The sequence below is a fragment of the Drosophila subpulchrella genome, unplaced genomic scaffold (assembly GCF_014743375.2).
Source record: "Drosophila subpulchrella strain 33 F10 #4 breed RU33 unplaced genomic scaffold, RU_Dsub_v1.1 Primary Assembly Seq354, whole genome shotgun sequence".
Taxonomy (NCBI): domain Eukaryota; kingdom Metazoa; phylum Arthropoda; class Insecta; order Diptera; family Drosophilidae; genus Drosophila; species Drosophila subpulchrella.
Window position 1 is genome coordinate 6703060 of NW_023665577.1, and position 19048 is coordinate 6722107.

General features: G+C 40.8%; 2 protein-coding genes across 2 annotated transcripts; one reads left to right on the forward strand and one right to left on the reverse strand.

Annotated features, from left to right (window-relative positions):
* Positions 1-13106: 13106 nt before the first annotated feature.
* Positions 13107-14758, forward strand: LOC119560830 (angiopoietin-related protein 7-like). The gene is made up of 2 exons (XM_037874476.1): positions 13107-14465; positions 14528-14758. The coding sequence occupies exons 1-2, from the start codon at positions 13141-13143 to the stop codon at positions 14655-14657; spliced, it is 1455 nt and encodes a 484-aa protein (XP_037730404.1). The 5' UTR covers positions 13107-13140; the 3' UTR covers positions 14658-14758.
* Position 14759: 1 nt separating this feature from the next.
* Positions 14760-16515, reverse strand: LOC119560831 (V-type proton ATPase subunit F). The gene is made up of 4 exons (XM_037874478.1): positions 16412-16515; positions 16271-16352; positions 15893-16098; positions 14760-15836 (listed from the first exon to the last, which is right to left on the reverse strand). The coding sequence occupies exons 1-4, from the start codon at positions 16463-16465 to the stop codon at positions 15804-15806; spliced, it is 375 nt and encodes a 124-aa protein (XP_037730406.1). The 5' UTR covers positions 16466-16515; the 3' UTR covers positions 14760-15803.
* Positions 16516-19048: the final 2533 nt, after the last annotated feature.

Sequence of the window (19048 nt, forward strand, 5' to 3'; positions counted from 1 at the left end):
CAAAATCGAAAGAGGGTGGGGTGCGGCCAGAATCCAGGAGCCAGGAGCCAGGAGCAGGGACAAGAACTCCATGTTGCATTTTATTTTAATAAAGACTTTTAATTGAATTTTCAATTGTTGCGCTGGCTTCGATGGGGCCTCGCCACCGCTGCATCGCTGTTGTTGGCCGTTGTAATTGTTGTAATTATTGTTATCATCATTACAATGTTATGTAGTATCGGGCACGTTGTTGTTGGGGCGGCGCAAAAAGCGCAAGTGTGTGGTTAAACAATTACACGAGAGCGCCGAAGGGGCGGCGATAACGGCTGTCCGGCCGATCACTCAGCCCACGTGCCCGGATGCGCTGTCCGGTCCATCGCGAAGCGAATCACGAATGGCGTTCGCCACTTCCGCTTCCGCCGCGCTGCCACGGCGCTGCTTAGCATGGCAATGCCATAAAAATTAATAAAAAGGATTCTGGCCAGCCGCTTTTTGCCATTCTCCGCGCACACCGCGTTAAATCAATGAACGTGGCAACAATTAAAATATTCTGCCTGTTTCCGTTTAACCAGCGACAAAATTTGCTGTTCACATTATTGGGCATGCAACGGAGGGTATGTTGGACTTAAGGCTTTGACTCTTTCCTTATAATTCATTATAAGAGGGGGTGTAATTGTATATTGATAAGCACAAGGAAATTTCCCAATCCAGCGCTAAGAAAATACAGATTCACTAAGGTATTTCTGGTTTTTAAAAATTGTTATAATTGCGTTTTTATAATATATTTTACTGTCCATTTTGACCTAAATACAAAATTATCTTACTTTATTTGCTTTTCAAATCGTTTTTTTGTATCAAGCATAAGATATTCGTTTCAGTTATAAAAAAAATAAAGACATTATAAATTAATGGGTAGCCAGCACTTGCATACATCAACTTGGTCAAACTTTTTGCTTTATCTTGTGTAATTGCGGAATTTCAATAATTTATTTATTATGTGTAAATAAAATACGGAGCCCAGTTATTAATTTTTAATTTTCTCCTCAATGTTGCTTTTGTGCGCGCGGGCGTTTCATTGTTTAATGTTCCACATTTTTTCGCTTAATTTTCAAGCTCTTTATTGCACTTAAAGGCAAGTACTCAACCCATTCCCACCAACCTCTCATTCGGTATAAAATCGCTGGTAACTGCGAGTGCATAAAATGCAATTGTTGTTCGTAATGCATTTGAACAACCATTTATTGGCCAGCATTGTGTGGGCCGAGAATTTTGTTTTACAACATTTTCAATTAGTTGGCGATGCAGTTTATTGGCTATTGTTTCCACGCTAAGTACCTCGAAACGCACCCGCAAATTCAGCGAGTGCATCGGAACCCAGACATTCTTTTGTTGTTTGCGCAGTTGGCAATAATAAACAAATAGAAATATTTACCCACTCGCTTTGCCTCAAGTGTTTGTGCGCCACGCGACTAATGTAATTGTGATAGTAAAACACGCAGAAAATTTCGACCTCAGTTCATATAAATATACAGTCCAGGTTAGGGTATTTATTTGTATGTACCAGGGAAGGTTTTTGATTCAGAGACAGAAGACCAACTGGGGTTTTTATATATTTACTTCTTTATTTGTAAGCACTTAAAAATTAACAGCAATGACAGTAGCATTTCCAATATAATATTTTGTAATCGTAAATATTTTTAAATGCACTTTAATTTTGGGAGATATTTTCTAACCGTGAGCACTTGCCTCAAAAAAAGAACGGTTCTATAAGATATGTAAAGACCGAGTAAGAAACATGTATTCAGAATATTTCTAAACACTTATTTGCTAAAATAAATATCAGTTAAGAAACCAAAATTATTATATTATAGATACACAACACTCTGGTACAATTTAAACGTGTTGTTATGAAATAAATCTTGTTTCCTCTTAGTCCCAACAATTGTTATTATCAAAGTGGTATTTGGGAATTTTCAATTTATCTAGAGTCGTATTTATTTCATTGGCGGTTATTGTTGGTATGCGTGTATATAGCCATTTTGCTGGTCAGATGCTTCGTTTTAATGAATATTTTCGCATTGCGTTGCCCACTTGAGCCGCTTGAGTTGATTTGAAAAGCCTTCGCACTCGAATGGCAATACTTTTCATTAAATGCAGCTTAAGATGAGGCTTTTGAGCCAGTGAGCAGTACACAAAGTGTTTGCAGCATTGAATTAATTGGGTGCAATGGAGACGTCTTCCTGTGACGTGCAATAAAATTTTAAATTGAGTTTCAATGACTGCAGGGCAGGGCCGGGTACTCGCAAACGGTTGAAATTAGTGCACATTTGCATCTGCTGCTGCTCGCTGCACAAATGAGATAAATCAGACGGTGATGTCGAGGGCAGGGGAAGCCGTAATTACCTTGCCAAAGTGTACGGGCCAACTTTGCTCATTTCCGGAAGGAAAACGTGGAGGGCGCAAATTAAAAAAGATGAAGTGAAAAATGCCCTGCGTCTACAGTTTGTCCATTTCCCGCTGCTTTTTTCTCACTTTTTCGGGGCGAAACGAAACAAAACTCGGGAACCGCAGACCAAGGGCGTCCGAACATAAGAATCTCGTTTGGGGTCAGAACTCAGAGCATGTGCAAATCGAATTTCCACCCGAGAACCCTCGGCAGTTGCACAGCTGCAGGCGGGGCGTGGGAAATTCTGCATTAATTAAAATTTGAATGCGAGCTCAAAGGAAAAGCGCAAATCCGACAAATTTTTCATAGGCTAATAAACTTGAATGCCACTCTGGCGAAAAGAGAGCAATCCCGGCCTGACACCTGCCATCGGAAAAGCAGGGGAACTAGAAGCTGCGCCACAAGTGCTGGCCGGGCCAACAGTGTTTTTCGTTTTCGTTTTCGCATTTTGCATTTCGCATTTCGTGTTTCGCTCCTTTTCGTCCTTATTTATTTATTTTTTATTTATTCTGCCGCACTGTCACCCAATTATGTCACACAGTGTACAACAAATTAATGCCTCGTTGCGTTGATTGCGTCGCCGTCGCCGCTGCGCGCGAAAGTATGCAATGCGAAATGAACGCGCAAGTGAAATCACTAAAAACATTCCCAGCCTGAGACTCCGGACTGCAGACTATGGCCTACTGCCACTATATCTGCAGCTACAGATACAGATACAGATACAGCTATGGCTATGGTCGTGGCACGTAGCACCCGGCCTATGGCCCACTGCCAGTGTCTCTGCTGATGTCTGCCGTCTGGTTGTGTGTGCGTTGATGTGATTGCGTGACAATTTCAAACAGATTTAACCGCCAATTTAAAATGAAGTCAATACACATACGGCCGAACGCTGTCCGTCGGAGGAGGCCCTGGACCAGGTGAAACTACAGGCCGACAAATACCAAGTAGTGTGGCTGAAAGCTATAGTAATAGATTTGACTTGCATCAAAATACTGTCTTCAAGGGGGATACTGATACTCGCAGTTAACCCCACCGAATAATCAGTATTAATAATATCTAGATAATGATATTGATATTGTTGTTTCGCTCTTACCCAGAGTAATTTCAGCCGATATCTCTATCGCTTATCTATATTTCAATTTTAGAAAAATATCATTAAAGACAATTTTACTTCATTAATTAATTAAAATAAAAACACGTTGATTTCAGCTACTCGAGAACTGCACTGCACTGATAAGTTGAGAAGGATAATATTCTATTAAGATTAATATTCTAAAAGAATCACGTTTTATCAAGTCGATTGATTCATTTCAAAATTTTAGTGAAGTGAGCACTAGCTAAAGAGAACTAAGCTGATCAATGATCCGAAACTAAAAACTCGAAAGTATAGTTGCATTAAATGTGTGTTAATAAAATATATTAAGTTGGCAGTGCGATTTTGTTTAATAAAATTTTAAATGGTAAGCTTTTTAAAAAACCCTTTGTATGAAAGGAAATTAATGAAATTCTCCCAAAACTAATAAATCGCAAATTGATAAATTAAAGTGCTCAGTAGATAATTATAAACGTAAAAAATTTTGGTGGACAGTAGGTCTTGGTAGGTATTTTGAAAAAGATGTTAGCCTATCAATAACAATAACTAACTAAGCACAGTGTAGATACTGTTTATGTAAGTTTTGCAATCATTGAACTAAAGAATGTTCTCACAGTTCTCGGGTACACGCTAGCCGCACAACCCATATACCCGAGGGAAGTGGCGCCCAGTGGCAACAGATCAACGGCCCGTCAGCGGCGAAGTTGACGTCGAATGCAGCTCTGTTTTTCGCTTTCCGCTGCTGCATTTAAATGGCGGGCCGCTGTGATCTGCCACCGACTAGCTGATGGCCGGCGGCAACGGTGCGTATGTGTGTCCAGCCCATTGGCAGCTGAAAAATGCATTGTTAAATTCACGTTTTTTTGCGGGCTCGCTGGTCGGCTGGCTGTGCGGGCTTCCTTCATTGTTTTTTAACGCTTTTTTGCCCAGCCGCACTGAGCTTGTGTCAAACAAACGATTTAAATGAAATAAATTTCGATGAATCACTCAATCGGTTTAAATAAAAATGTAGCGCTTGTAATGAGATCCGATGGACATAATCTGACTGCCAAACAAGTGTAATTCATTGGGGTTTGACTCACTCTCGGTGAAATGGGCCTCCGGGGAAGAACTCTTTGGCCATAATCCCCGGACCCATCTGGTCTCACACCTGGCCGAAAACTAAGCTCTTCTCGTACGAGCTCGTATCCAAACGGTGCTCGATATTGCCTGGTAAAAGCCGCCTAAATACATTTGCCAGCACACTGAACCATAAACCAATTGACAGGGCAATCATTTGATACAAAACTCAAATGTTTGAATCAAAGCGAAGTCCCTGCCCGGCCATCTTTCCCATTTCCCCTCTATAGTTTTGGCTTAGTGGCAATCAGCAGTGCATGTAAATACCATGACAATGCAGGGGAGTCTGGGGAATGGGCTAACTCGATGGCATTAGTCGCTACAAAGGGATCCACACACAACCGGCGTTTTGTCCACCTGAGTTGTCAACAAACCGTGAAATTATCAACACAAATTGGACGATGATGTCGAGCACGAGGAGCAGATTCCTTTCTGCTTGTTTTTTCATCTACTTTCTCTGTGCCACAGCACCGACGCATATGTAAAGCTCCTTCGCCTACGAAAACCTTTTAATACAAATTGAAAATACTCGGAGCACAAAAAGGACAAACATGCAGCACTTGTGATAAGTGGAATGGTAACTCGGGGAACTGGAACTGGAACTGGGGCTGCCAAGAAGTCACACTTTGCAAAAAGTCCACTGTTCTACGATTTCCTTGAGTATAGGGTTCCCTTAAAAATTTGCATACTTATTTAAATAATGCAGACAACTTTATAAACGTAACCATTAATTAATTTTTATAATTTGTAATGGTTGGAAATAAAAATAGGTAAAAAGTCATTATTTGACTAAGATAAGATTTAGTTTGTGGAAAAATAAATATACCATCCTTAAAACGTTTTAAATGAGGTTTGGAATATAAGTTTCCCATATATCATTCATATTATATATGAAAATATATCAATTTATATATCATCCTTATTTTTATAAAATTATGTTTTCCAAGTTTATACTCAAATACATTTTTCTATTTACAATATTTTCGGGTCACTTATTATTAAGAGCATTATACTTCTTCTAAAATACATGCGTTTTTAAGTTGAAGGCTTGTTGTTCTGCACTCTTATTTTGTAGTTACCAAATATATTTGTTTTTAAGATCAAACGTTTTACTTCCATGCTGCTTGCTAAACTCGAAAAGCTTTCTGGATGTGTATTTGAATACACATGCGAGTGGCCAAATGAGTGGACTTCACGATTGTCCGGTTGAATGGCGCAGGAAGAGGTCGCCGGCTGTTGCTGCTGGAGCCAAGGTCTCGTCTTAGATAAGCCAATCGCATTGCCAAGGCGACGTGGGGATCTCACTTGGTCCTCGACTAGTTCCTCAGCCCATTCCTTCGAAATCTCAGAGTCCCCACCCCTGTCCCGACTTGCATAAATGTCAGGCGAGTGAAAAATTTGCATGAGATTTACTGCGACGGCGGCTATTTATCTTTGCAGTCGGCAGATGCAAGGGTCGAGATACGGATTCAGCCGGAAATGGGCTTTATGCAGCATTTAAATGCCCTCGTTTCCGGCGGAAGGCGAAAGGCGATGGCGATGGCGATGGCCGACCTTCAGGCGGCCGCCTCAATTAGTTCATTACGCTAAACGTTTGCATTTCACCTAATTTCGTCTGGAGGTCTGGGCTTTCGGCCACATCCGTATCCGCTGCACGCAAAGTGCAACTGGGAGCCGAATTTCGGAAACAGGAGCCAGAAACGAAAGCGGAATTTATTTCTCAATTCCCACTTCAATTTTGTAAATTGAATGAAAAAGCGCTTAAAAATATACAAAAGCAGACCGAGCAGCCAGACCAAGCATAACCCAAATAGTGGAACAAAAGCACACGGAACCTGGAAAGGATACGATGGGCGGCAGGGAGCAGGGGGCGTGGCAGGGCAAGGACAGCCGGCAAAAAAGGCAAACGAACGACGAGCAGAGCGAAAGGAAATCTTACAAATAAAACGGAAGTTAATTTACTACGTAAACCGAAAAGCATGGCGCAGCCACATCCGGATGGAAGGCGAAGGAGCGAGTGAGAGGGCCGGAGTGGAGCGAGCGAGAGGGAAGGCAACACCGAAATGCTACACTGTAAGGAATTGCAGCTGGCCATTTAATTGGGCGACTTTTTGCAGCCCAGCGCCGCCGCTTAAGGTGGCCAAATATTTGCTCTGGCAACAGAAGCCGGCCGAGAAGCGATGAAGAGGTATCGGGCAGATATGGCCAAGAAGGGTGGAGAGGTGGAGAGGGCGAAGGGAGGAGGTGCAGGTGGCTGGGCGCAGGACAGGTGCAGCTCGCACTTAAACCCGCTTATTACCTTAACAATTGCAAATATCGGCGCGGATTTCGCCTGCGGGCGAGACAGGATTACTTTGCATAATTTTAGGGGCATACAAATAACAGCCAAGGGTTCCACTACCACGCACACTCGCAGAGAGAAAGGGAGAGAGAGTTGCTGGCATGCCAATGAAAGCATTTCGCGTCCTGGCGAAAGCGGAAGGAAATTTCACTAGCTGACTGCAGCAGCCGCAGTTTTAACCGCCTACGAATTGTTAGAACACACAGCTGAGGTGGCAATAATAGCACGTAGAGCCTTAGATGTTGTTTAAAATAATAGTTTCTGCCTTTGGGGTATTATGACACGTGCTTCATATGTGGTTAACTTACTGAATTTATTTTAATAGGACATGGCAACCTAGAAAAGAGGGGTATAGCCCAACTACATCTTATGAATTTGTATATAATATCATATATATATCAAAGCATACCTGTATAGTTTGCCGGCAAGCAAGTGTCATCATTTCCTATCTGACTTCCAGATTCAAATTTCAAACATTATGTACAGCATTTCATATGGTGTTTAACATTTGTCACTTATGTTCCTACACAACTTCACAATTGATTGCAGTGTGAGCGTACAAATTATTGTTGAACTTAACTTATGCTTAGGCATAAGAATTTATAATAAATAATAAGTATTAAGAATACCTAATAGTTATTTAAAAAAAAGTCATATCCCAGACCGTAGATTTTTTAGAATACTTCCTTAGTTACATTTTAATTTAATGTATTGGTAGATTTTTTTATTTTAGCACAGCTTGTTTTCTATGGGATTCTAAATCCATATATGATCCACCTTTTTAGTGCTATAATTGTACCCCCATCTGTAGATGTGCGAAAGCTTGTGTGGGCGGTGGGCGTGGCCAAGCCACATTAGAGCAGAATGTAGGTGGCTGCGGGCAACAAAAGTATTTGTTATGCGGTAAAAATGCATAAAAATCCTGAGGCCGGCATTTATTTAAATTTATGCCGTTATAACGTAATTTTGCATTACCCCAAAATGATGGCGAACACCACCCAGCGAGGCACCACCCCCAGTCAGCGGCTCGCTGGTATTTTATTGTTGCACCAGCGGGAGTGGGTGTGGCACACTTTGCTCTGGCATTTTTATACAAATTTTTGCACATTTTGCGGCCAACGCCACCGACAAAGCCCAAAAGCCAGAAAGCCAGAAAGCCAGAAAGTTGCGCTGCGCCTTTTATTTTGGTTAAATAAGTATTTGGCAATTGTTATTTGAATAAACCATACTCTCGCGTCTTTTATCCTTTGTGCAGCCGGCCCACTTGAATTCATTTGCTATTATTATTTTTTTCATCGCATTTCAATTGTTTATCTGTGTTTACGTGCGTTCCGATTTTTTTTGCACTTTTGTTATTGCAGCTCGGCGGGATAATACGAAAGTTATTCATTTGTTATGTATATGAAGTGGGTCCAAAAATGTACTGTGGTTTATTGCAGCGGTTGCCATGGCAGTTTTTTGGCCTGGGAACAACAAAAGAATAGTTTCCCCAGTTAGAAGTCTGAGTGCGGTTTCCGCTGCGAGCGGCGTGGCAAATTAATGGCGAAAGCTTTAAAATTAGAGCTCCAAGTCCGGAGAAATCGGTTTAAGTTCTGGCCGAAATGCAAACACCGTCGAGCGGAGGCGAGCTCCATTTGTCACTTCCAATTAGACCGAGTCAAAGCGAGCCAGGTGAACTCCGGCCCGGCTGCTAATCTCCCGACATCTGTGCCCGGGTCTCCAGACTTCAGAGATCCGGGGTCGTCCCAGACTCATTCAATCAATTGAAACACTGACACTGCTTTCTGTGTTTTGAATACAAATTAGCCAAAGTGATGGCCGCCCGTAACATGCAGCTGCCACGCCTCCAATCAGGCAGGCACACTCCGAAAAAGAGAAGGATTAGTACTCAAGTAGCAAGTGCAAGATATTTCATATTTTATTTCAAATATATGTAAATTCTTTGAAAAGTATTCCCGTAGATTCTTAAATAATATTTGATTTTTCATTTAATTAAATTTCCAAGAATTCAAATAAGTAAATCGGAGGTGTCCACTAAGACCATTAATCATACGCAGTCATACCAAGAAATCCGATATTCTTGTGAATTGTAGTTGTAACATCTCACTTTTCCATCGATTTAAAATTAGAGCTTGAAAGCAAGCCAATTGTGTTTTACTTACATTACCACATTTTGCACTTATTCATTTTTCCTGAGTGCACGTCCCAGCTTGTGACACTGCCATCGATGTTTGCTCCGATGAAAGCGGGGGTTAATTTAAATGCAAAGTAATTAATTAGACACTTGGCTGGCGAATCAAGTAATCCAATCTGGAGTAAAGGACCCGGCGGGGGCTAATCAAGGGCAGTCCCTGGAAGGCAGGCCCGCAAAGTGACCAGCGGGCTGGCTAAATGTGCTATAACATCGAGTATGTGCCATATATCAATGCGCTGCCCGGCTGCCGTGTGTGCTTATCCACTCAGTGCCCAGACAATGGCAATTCCAATGATTTTGTTTAGCTCAGTGATTCGGAGAATTGAGTTCGGCTGCGAGCTGTCCACATACGTTTGTACATATGTCCTCGAACGTATTATCCATATGCTACGTGCCGCAGGCAAATTGGGAACGCACTCGATTCGATTCGATTCGAATGCCTTTCAATGAATTGCTGCCAATTTGCAATGGTTAATGAAACGCTTTGTGCCGTGTCGATTGCATTGCAAGGGGTGAGCGGAGGGCGGACCCAGGACTAACTAATCCTGAGTACTATATACCATATAGTGGCCAGTGACCGATTCCCTGCAGCTCATCTCCGCCCAGAGATGCTGCACTCTAATCCGCTCCGCATCACTTTCCTTGTTTTCTTTGACATTCGAGCTAAATTTTTGCCAAGTTCCATCGATTTCTGTGGCTCAGCAATGTCGTTGGAGCGACCTCTACACCGGGAGAAAAGGGAGTCTCTAAAAGGGAAAACGTCCATCAGAGCCAACAGAGCTGTGTCATTTTATTTACATGTTGAGTCCCCTGAAGAACAGTAATTGCGGATTTAATGTTATGGGAATGAAAAATAAACAAAATTAACAAAATTCAAACACAATTTAAACATCACTATATGGACATGATTTTAAAATTGTACTTATATGAATATTCAACTATAGTGAACGAAGAAATATTGAAAACGAATAATTTCTTTTAATTAAACGAAATACTTAAAAAAATATACAAATTTTTCAAAAAATGAATGATTAACTGTATGACATTTTATTAAATGTACAACCTTTGTTTTTGTTTTAAAATAACAAAAGTATGCCTAGTGCATATATATGCAAAAATATTTTCTGTTTGGAGCGATACTATTGATGGTGGGCCAAAACCATTGATGTTTGACAAATTTTACAATCAGCTATAGCATCGATCGTGCTATCCATGGCTTAATCAACCTTTTTTATACCTAAGCATACATTTCCATTTACAAATAGGTTTTCTTTGTTTTTATAGTTTGTAGTTCATTTCCTCCGATTTTCGATAGAACCGATAATATCTATGTATTGTATTAAGCTATAATATACAGTACTTCAACGCTATTTGCGATGCAAGCTTACATTGGATAACTTATTCATTTTGTATTTGTCTTAATTTTAAATTAACTGATTAACTACTTAACTGCTGACCACCTTTACTTCACTTAATTTTAAAATCGCTTTCTCAATGATTTTAAGACAACAAATTTAATTTAACAGCACTCTTTCCCCAAGTGTGCTCCTGGCCATTTCAATTTTGTAATTGAGATTAGCTTTTTGGGAATAATGGAGATCAGATCATTTAATTAACTTTGTTTTCGAGCACGTCTCTGCCACTGCGGATGTCAAGGGCTGTTTGGGTGGGCGTGGTCCTCGTATGTTTGTAAATGTCCCCAGCTCCTGTGGGTGTGTGTCCGACGGATTGAACTAACAAGTTCTCGAACGCAATAACTTTGCGATTGCCGGCCGCCGTTAGTGGGCTTGGCGAATGCGAATGCAGAAGCCAAAGCCCTCAGTTGTCTGTTAATTTGCCGAGCAACAATTCCATTTGTTAATTCCGGCCGGGCATCTTTTGCTCAATTTGGCAAGCAGATGAAGCAGCCTCGGCCATCGGAGGCTCTGGGTCCATGTGTCTCGATTTCATTTCCGAAATTGAATTGCCAAAAATGCGGCATCAGTTTCCGCACTCAGGCCCTGGGTCTTCAGTTGTCGGAGCTCAGCTCTCGGATCCCAGTTCCAATTATAATTATGCCAGTCTCAGTTGGTCTGAAGGACTCCATCTCTATCTCTATTATCTCTATCTCTACCTCCATCTCCATCTCCACCTCCGTCCCGATGCGTTTTTGGGTCTATGCATTTCATTTACACTGGCTGAGCCGACCAGAATCCGGACTTTTCCGTCCATCCCACTATCCGTCCGCTCCTGACTCCGACTATCTTCGTCATCGTCTGGCGGCTGCTGTTTTATTTTCACTTTTCCTTCTCGCATGGCTTAGAACGAGCCAAATTGCATTCAGCTGTTTGTTTTTATGCGCTGTCACGAGAATTCCAAACTACTTTTGAATAATTTCATTTATTTATGTTCCCCATTGCTCGGCGCAAAAGTTTCGCTGCAGTTGCTCCGATTCTCCGCTCCTGCTGTCTTCAGTCAGTCAGTTAGTCGCTTATTTATTTAGTTTTCTTTCTTCCCCCTAAACTGCTAAAAAGGCGCAAAACTTGTCGCTGTGTGTCAAAAGTTCTGCCTTGGGCTTTAAGGGGTCTCGTCGCGTTTCTGCTCCTCTAATTTCGCCGCCAATTGATGCCATATTGTGCTCGTCCTGCTGATAATAAGGCATCTTAAAACGTTTTAATTAGACTTGAGTCAAGGAACACGGGCCTGTGGTCTCTGTATATGTTGAGATTTGATTTTTGTCTGGACACACAATCACAAAACAATTTAAGAAAGAAATCCAAAGGAATATTTTATCATTCAAAACATTCTGGCTTACTGGCAGCCTTAATAAATAGTTGTGTCAGCTTTCTCCGTATGCTAAGCCCAACAGATTCGTTTTTACGTAATACATAGCAATAAACGGTAATTTTACCTCCCCCGGGAGTCCACCCCATTTAAATATGGGCTAATCCTATTACATCTGCAAACGCAAAAGCCTGCTGCAGCAAAGTCTCATTTAGCTCTTTGAGGTCTCAGCGGCAGCCTCTGGCCAGTGTTGGCCTCTGCTGAATGCTTTTGGCAGGTGACAGCCAAACTGCAGCAACGAGCGCTTGGCAGACTTCATGTAATGCAATTACGCATACGCCGCGTGCACCCCGCCCAGTGTGACTGGCATGTGCGGCTAATTAGGTCCTAAATGCTCCACGCCATTTTGTTGTCAAAAGCCGCCTGCCCCGAATAGGTGGGTGGCCAGTACTACGTGTCCAGACTTTTGACAACCAGCCAGTTTGGTGTTCCCAATCGTCACAGCTCATTAATTCACAATGCGATATTATATTATAAAAACCCCGCTATGAAGTTTGTGGATATATGTTCAGCTTGTAAAAAGTGGGGAAAGGTGAGAATAATTAAGTGATTTCGGTAATAGCAGAAATCTGCAATGATTTATGACCAACAAAAAAGTATCTAGAATTCTGAAGGACTTACTATTTTATACCAATCCAGCAATAATAGTCCCGAGACCATGCAAAAAAAAGTACAGTGCAGATAATGTGTGCGTTAGAGATAAGCAAAACACTTCACTTATAAGTTCAGATGAATGTGCACTGACAAAAAAGTAGAACTCCCAAAAAAAACATGTTACTTTGATTTGTTGTACCATAAATGTAAGTTGACTTATAAATTAAAATAAAATAAAAGTTGGGGTAAGTTCCACTGCAAGTTTCTGCCCACAAAGTTTTCTTTGAGTCTCGTCTGATATTTTACTATTATGTCTGTATGTTTTTGTATTTTATTTTTCAGTGATTGTGTTTAGCATATGAGATTTTATATATAAAAAACGAGAATGTTCAAATTTTTCAAATCGCTATATGACTCGACCGTTATCGTTGATTTACATATAAATATATTAAGAAAAAACATCGTATACGACGGGGTATATAAATAATCGTCTGTTTGATTTCATTTAGTTTCGGAGGCGACGGTAATTCGGCTCGTAGCACTTCAACACAATGAATTCGGTGGTTTTGGTGTTTATCCTGACGATTTCTGCCTTGGACAGGCTATCCGTTATTGATGCAGAAAATTCACTGCAGGAAAACTTGGAAACAAAGTGTAGAGGATATTGTTTTTCGGTTTTCAAGCCAGCCCTTGATCGTTTAGTACTGGTTACATCAAAAGCCGATAATAACGATGAACTTAATGAGCAATTAGTAAGAATGTCAGGAACTGTCAATGAATTAAAGAGTCAGTTAAAAAGTGCTAAAATAACTTACAGGGAGGAGTTAATAAAACTAAAAAACGACCTAATTAATGAAAATGAACAGCTTAAAATTAAATATGATAAAGTGAATCAGTTAGCAATAGCTGAGTGCCAAATTAAAATCAACGATCTAATAAGTGCCAAAGATAAGGAACTAAATGAAAAAAATGCACAAATCAAATCGAAAGATGAGCAAATAATAGATAATAATGACAAAATAAATTCTATGGCTGAAACTAATAAACTCAAAGAGCTTTTAGTTTTGAAGGATAAAGAAATAAGTGAAAATCAAATAAAGTCAAAAGATGAACAAATCGCGCATCTAAGTAAGGAGATAAGCGATAATAATGACAAAATTAATACACTGACAGAAACTGTGACAAGTTTGCAGAGCCAGTTAAAAGACGCGAAAAATCAACTGAAAATCAGTGAAAACATATTAAATATTACAAATAAGGAAATTAACGATAAATCAGAACAACTTCAATCAGAACTTAGTATCAAAAAAAGTGAAGTAAAAGACCTAAGTGCACAAATTTTAGCCAAAGATGACCAAATCAGTGATCTTAACCATCAAATTTTGAAACATATTGGGTTAGAAAATTGTCCCAAGAGCGGACCAAGTGGCATTTACCCAATAAAACTTAACGGAAAAATGTTTTTGGAAGCCCCCTGCAATTCTACTGGTTGGCTTATTATTCAAAGGCGGCAGGACGGATCAGAAAACTTTGCACGCAGCTGGAGTGAATATAAAAATGGCTTTGGGAATATAACAGGAGAGTTCTTTATCGGGCTGGAAAATTTGCACAAGCTGACTAATAGCCGAACTTTCGAACTCTCCTTTAAGCTTGGGAATGTTAAGGGTGACTTTAAATACGCTCTCTATGATAATTTCAAGATTGGTAACGAAGCAGGAGGTTATCGTTTACAATCGATCGGGACATACTCTGGTACAGCCGGAGATTCCCTAAGATATAATCTGAATGTCATGTTCCACACATTCGATCGGGATGACTCGTGTAAATGCGCTCAAGCACACTCTGGAGGTTGGTGGTACAGATGCTGTTCTGCGTGGTAAGAAGGATGACATAATCATGTACTTACTATTTAAAATAACTGAACAATTTTAATTTCAGTCCTCTGAATGGGGAGTTTCATAAGAATGGAAAATCAAGAGCCTATATGGGAATAAATTGGCATTCGTTCCACAACGACGTAACGACGTCCCTTACCTTTGTTGAAATGATGATAAGACCAAAATTGTAAAGAATGGTTGTTAATTTTTATTAATACATCCCACAATAAATCAAGGAGCAGGAAAATGTATTCCAATATAAACAGAATAAATGTAACATTTAACTCAGAAATAGTTCACAAACTTATCAGCTATCTATCTATCTAGAGTCTTATGGCTTCTTGATCCACAAAATTGAACATGTTTTATTGGTGAGTTTTAAGTGTGTAACTTTATGCCTGCCAAACCGAATAGAAGCGTAAAAGTCCATTGCAATTGTCTGTAAATTAATTTTCGAACTGCCTTCTGACTAAGTTTTAAGCATTTTATAGCCGAGCTTCAGGCGGCCTTTGGAGTGTTGGAGGTCCGGGAGTTGCCTGCTTATAGGCTGCGCTTTTGTGGAGCCACCAGGGATACGTCCTCCTGCGATTCTGGGTGGTTCGGTTCCCGATCCGGCAAACTTGTCACTGGAGCAGAAGTTTCTGAATGCATTCTCGGCGCCAACTTCTTGGTGCGAAAAGTTGGCGCAAAATACTTTGCTCGAATATTGTTTTCGCATGCTTTTGTTGCGCTAAGCAGCCCGTAAGAAGTCGCTTTTCCCCGACTTTCCCTGCAAATGGGTCCAGATCCATCCAGACAACGTAAATTGTGCTGTCTTTTTAAGAGTTTTTATTTTGTTAGTTTTCTGTTGTGCCTTTTTCGGTTCGCTGTTTTGTTTTATTTGGCTTTATTCGGTTTGGTTTTCTTCTCGCATTTTTGCCATGTATTGGCATTTCAGCGCTTATTTGTATCGTTTTCGTTCACTTTGTTGTACTTTTGCCATGGCTTTTCTTTCTCTTGCATTTGTTTTTGTGTGGTTGCTGTTTTCAATTTTGTTGCAAGCGCAACGCATTTGTGTTGTTTTCCTCTTTTCAGATTGTTGCCGCTGCAGTTTTTTGGCAATTTCCTTAAAACGCAAAAGCTGAAAAGTTGCCTGATGTACGTATAAGCTTTATTTTCTCCCATCATTTGTGTGAGTATACGTGTGTATGTACATATCTGCGTAGGTATCTTTTTTCAAGAACAATTCAAACGACTTTGTAGCACTGGCATTGGCATTCGGTGTGCATTTGAGAACTATGCAAATCTTTCATTAGACTCACACTTCGATCCCGGAACTGATTGGCAAAGTTGAGCCGCTAGTAGCGCCTCTCGGGCGGGCTGAAAACGCTCTGGGGGGAATGGGGTTAGTGGGGTCTGACCTTTCCGACGCCGCAGACCAACTCACTTGGGCCCGCTTCAGAATCGAGTCCTTGGAGGCATCGTAGGGCTGCTGCTTCGAGGGAATCTCCAGCACAGTGGGCACGGCCAGGTCGTGGGCATCGACGGTGGGGCGAATCAGGTCCGCGTACACCTGGTTGATCAGAATGATGGCTATATCTGGCCGCCGCAGGAACTTCTTGAAACACGCCTCAATCTGGCCGGGAGTCGTGTCTGCAAATTTAATAATAGCTTAAAGTTTAAATTATAAAGTCGGAACATGCACAACAATACTGACGAACAATCTACATGCTATAATAAAACATATATCTTTCACTCAAACTTTCGAAAATATTAATGGTATGGTATTTGTTGGAAGGATGTGTATTGGTTCCCAAGATATTACCCTTCTCCACGACCATGAAATTGGTCTCACGATCCTCGCCGACTTCTCCAATACCACCGAGCAAGAAGCCGACACAGGTGTCCTTTGTTTAAAGAGAAGGGATAAATTTGATTCTTAAATAATACTGCAATCCACACAGACCTCATCACCAATAACGGCCATAAGACTTCCTAGCTCTTCCGAATGCAAAGACATATTTTTAAAGTTTAAGTAACTCGGCAACACAAACCCTTGAAAGTAAATGCCTTGGCCAACTGATGCAAAATGCTCGTAATTGAAAAAACACATATTTGTCAAAGGGTTTGCAGTAAGTAGATTACCGCAATAAATAAAAATACATAAATCGCATTTATTCCCGCCATCAAACGATGTTTGAATAAAATATAATACATGTGCATCTGCCGCCGATGACAAAACAATTGTTTGAGCGAAATGGATGTGGAAAATTGGGAGCAGGAACTGAAAAAGGGGGAAAACTGCACTTGACAGCCACGCCGCATTTGATGGCAAAACGCTGGCTGCACTTCGCCGTTTGTAGTTTTGTCAAGCGTAAAACAAGTTTTATAATTGTTTAAAATGTTTGCTTTGCCGCTGTCCATTGCAGTGCAATTTTATAACGAATTTTTGTCAGTTGCTGCTCAAAACTTAATCGAAAACAATGGTCGGCTGGCGGCGAATTGTGTGTCAAATCGCTGGTTCCCTCCCTTCGACCCCGCCGTTTGCGTAATGCCGACAGCTCCTAATTGGATTAGATAACTTCCCGAAGCGCTGAGCCAAGAAACGCATAAGCCTCCGCCCACGAACTTGACGCACATGTCACCTTTGTGCCCGGCCCATTGTCTCCCCTCGTAGCAAATCGCTCCAGATCTCTGGCCAAAATCCCAGCCAGCCGGTTATGTGCACCAAGTGGCCATTACGTGGTGCATGGCAACGGCAATCCCTAAACCTAAATGCGGCTAATTGCCGGGCACGACTTTCGACAGACCAGCTGCCACTTGATCCCAACACAACACTCAACTCCAGTTAACATTTTTCGAATCAGCTCTAATTGTTTACAGTTTACAGTTTACATATCAATAGCCATTGTTGTTGTTCCCGGCGTGTGGCATAACTAATTATGATTAATGCTCCAAAGCCAGCCCCTGACATTTGCCATTAATTGACAGTTGGAGCAACAGCTCAGACACATGCACAGGAAGAAATACTCGAAGTTTTAAGATTTGTAAAGCCCTCTGTTTGTTTTTTTTAATGTTTGGTAAGCTGGTAATATAATTATATATATAGAATAATAAATTGCATAAGCAGTTCGTAAAATTGAGTATTTTAAATTCTATTTAATTTTTGGTTTATATGATTGGGTTAGGAAAATTTTCAATACAACATAAAGTAATTCTATTCGATTTCAGAAATTGATCTGTAATTTGATCATTGAATTTTGTATGGGAATGTAGGTATTTATGAATACCTTTTGATTAAATGTTGCACTTAATTTGGTAACACTTTGACCTACAAGAAATCTCTTTCTGTGCACAAACGCTCCCCCCGAGGTGCATTGAACTTTCGGCTGAGTGGAAAAACTGTCATTGCACACACAGACCGACAATGAAATTGCAGCCGTACTCTGCACTCTCCACCGCAATCCCATATGAACTGGAACCGAAAACTCAAAGCCCCGAGCCAAAACCCAATCGAAATCCCATCCCAGCCAAGCCATCGATGCTTTGGCCCGCTGACCTTTTTCCACACATTGCGATTGCTAATGGCGGAGCCATCGAAATCCAGCGAGTTGGCCAGCCCCGAACTCACAATCGGCAATTCATGCTACCGGTTTTAGTTTATTGACTACTGGCAACATCAGAAACAGCAGCAACAACAGTTGCAGCTACGCCAGCAACATCATCAGCAGCAGCAGCAACAACGGGAACGGCAACAATGTGTCAAATGACTTTTGCTGGCCCGGCTTCTTAAATATGGTCATGGCGGCATTTAGTTTGCTGCGACTAGAAATTTTCACTTATGCTCGGCACGTTTTGCCTATTTTCCCTATTTGGATAACTGAAAATTTTAATTTTGATTTCGAGTGCGGGGTTCTGGGCTTCCCTTTTTCGACGGGTTCCCATTTTCTCTTTTTGCCTAGACTGTGCGACACGCATGGGGTAAGACTTTGGCTAGAATTGTATTTCCAAAAAAATTCTAGATAAATGGGGGCAAGATTGATATAAGCCAAAGCACTTAAAGTTGCTTACGTTTTAGAATAACCTTTAAAGTGTAGTATTTCAGAAAGCTAAAATAAACTGAATATTGGTCCACAAATTAATAGCACTTTACAAATAACATAATATTTAGGAAATAGTTTTTAATCTAATAAAAATGGTTTCCAAATTTAAAATTATTAGGACTGTCAGTCAGTTGAAAACTATAATATTTGTGTTTGTTTTTGATCTTTAATTTATATTATTTATTTTATTTAATTAATATAATTTATTTTTTAGGTGTATTTTTTTGCACTACAAAACCGATATTTGAGGATCCCCAAAGAATACCTTACCTGATGTTCAGATTCCAAATTTCGTGAATTTTTCGTGAATGCGTGGTCTTGACAGCCAACTCACTCATGCATTCAGAAGTCATTCGCTCAGCAGCTGTCAGCTGTGGGATCGTCGGTTGGGTTCCTCGGATTGAACAATATCAGATGGGTTATCCCCAGCAAATTCTTTCACCCCCGTCGTTGGCTCTCACGATTGACTCGAGATGGCCGGGCTTCGGCGGCTCGTTTCT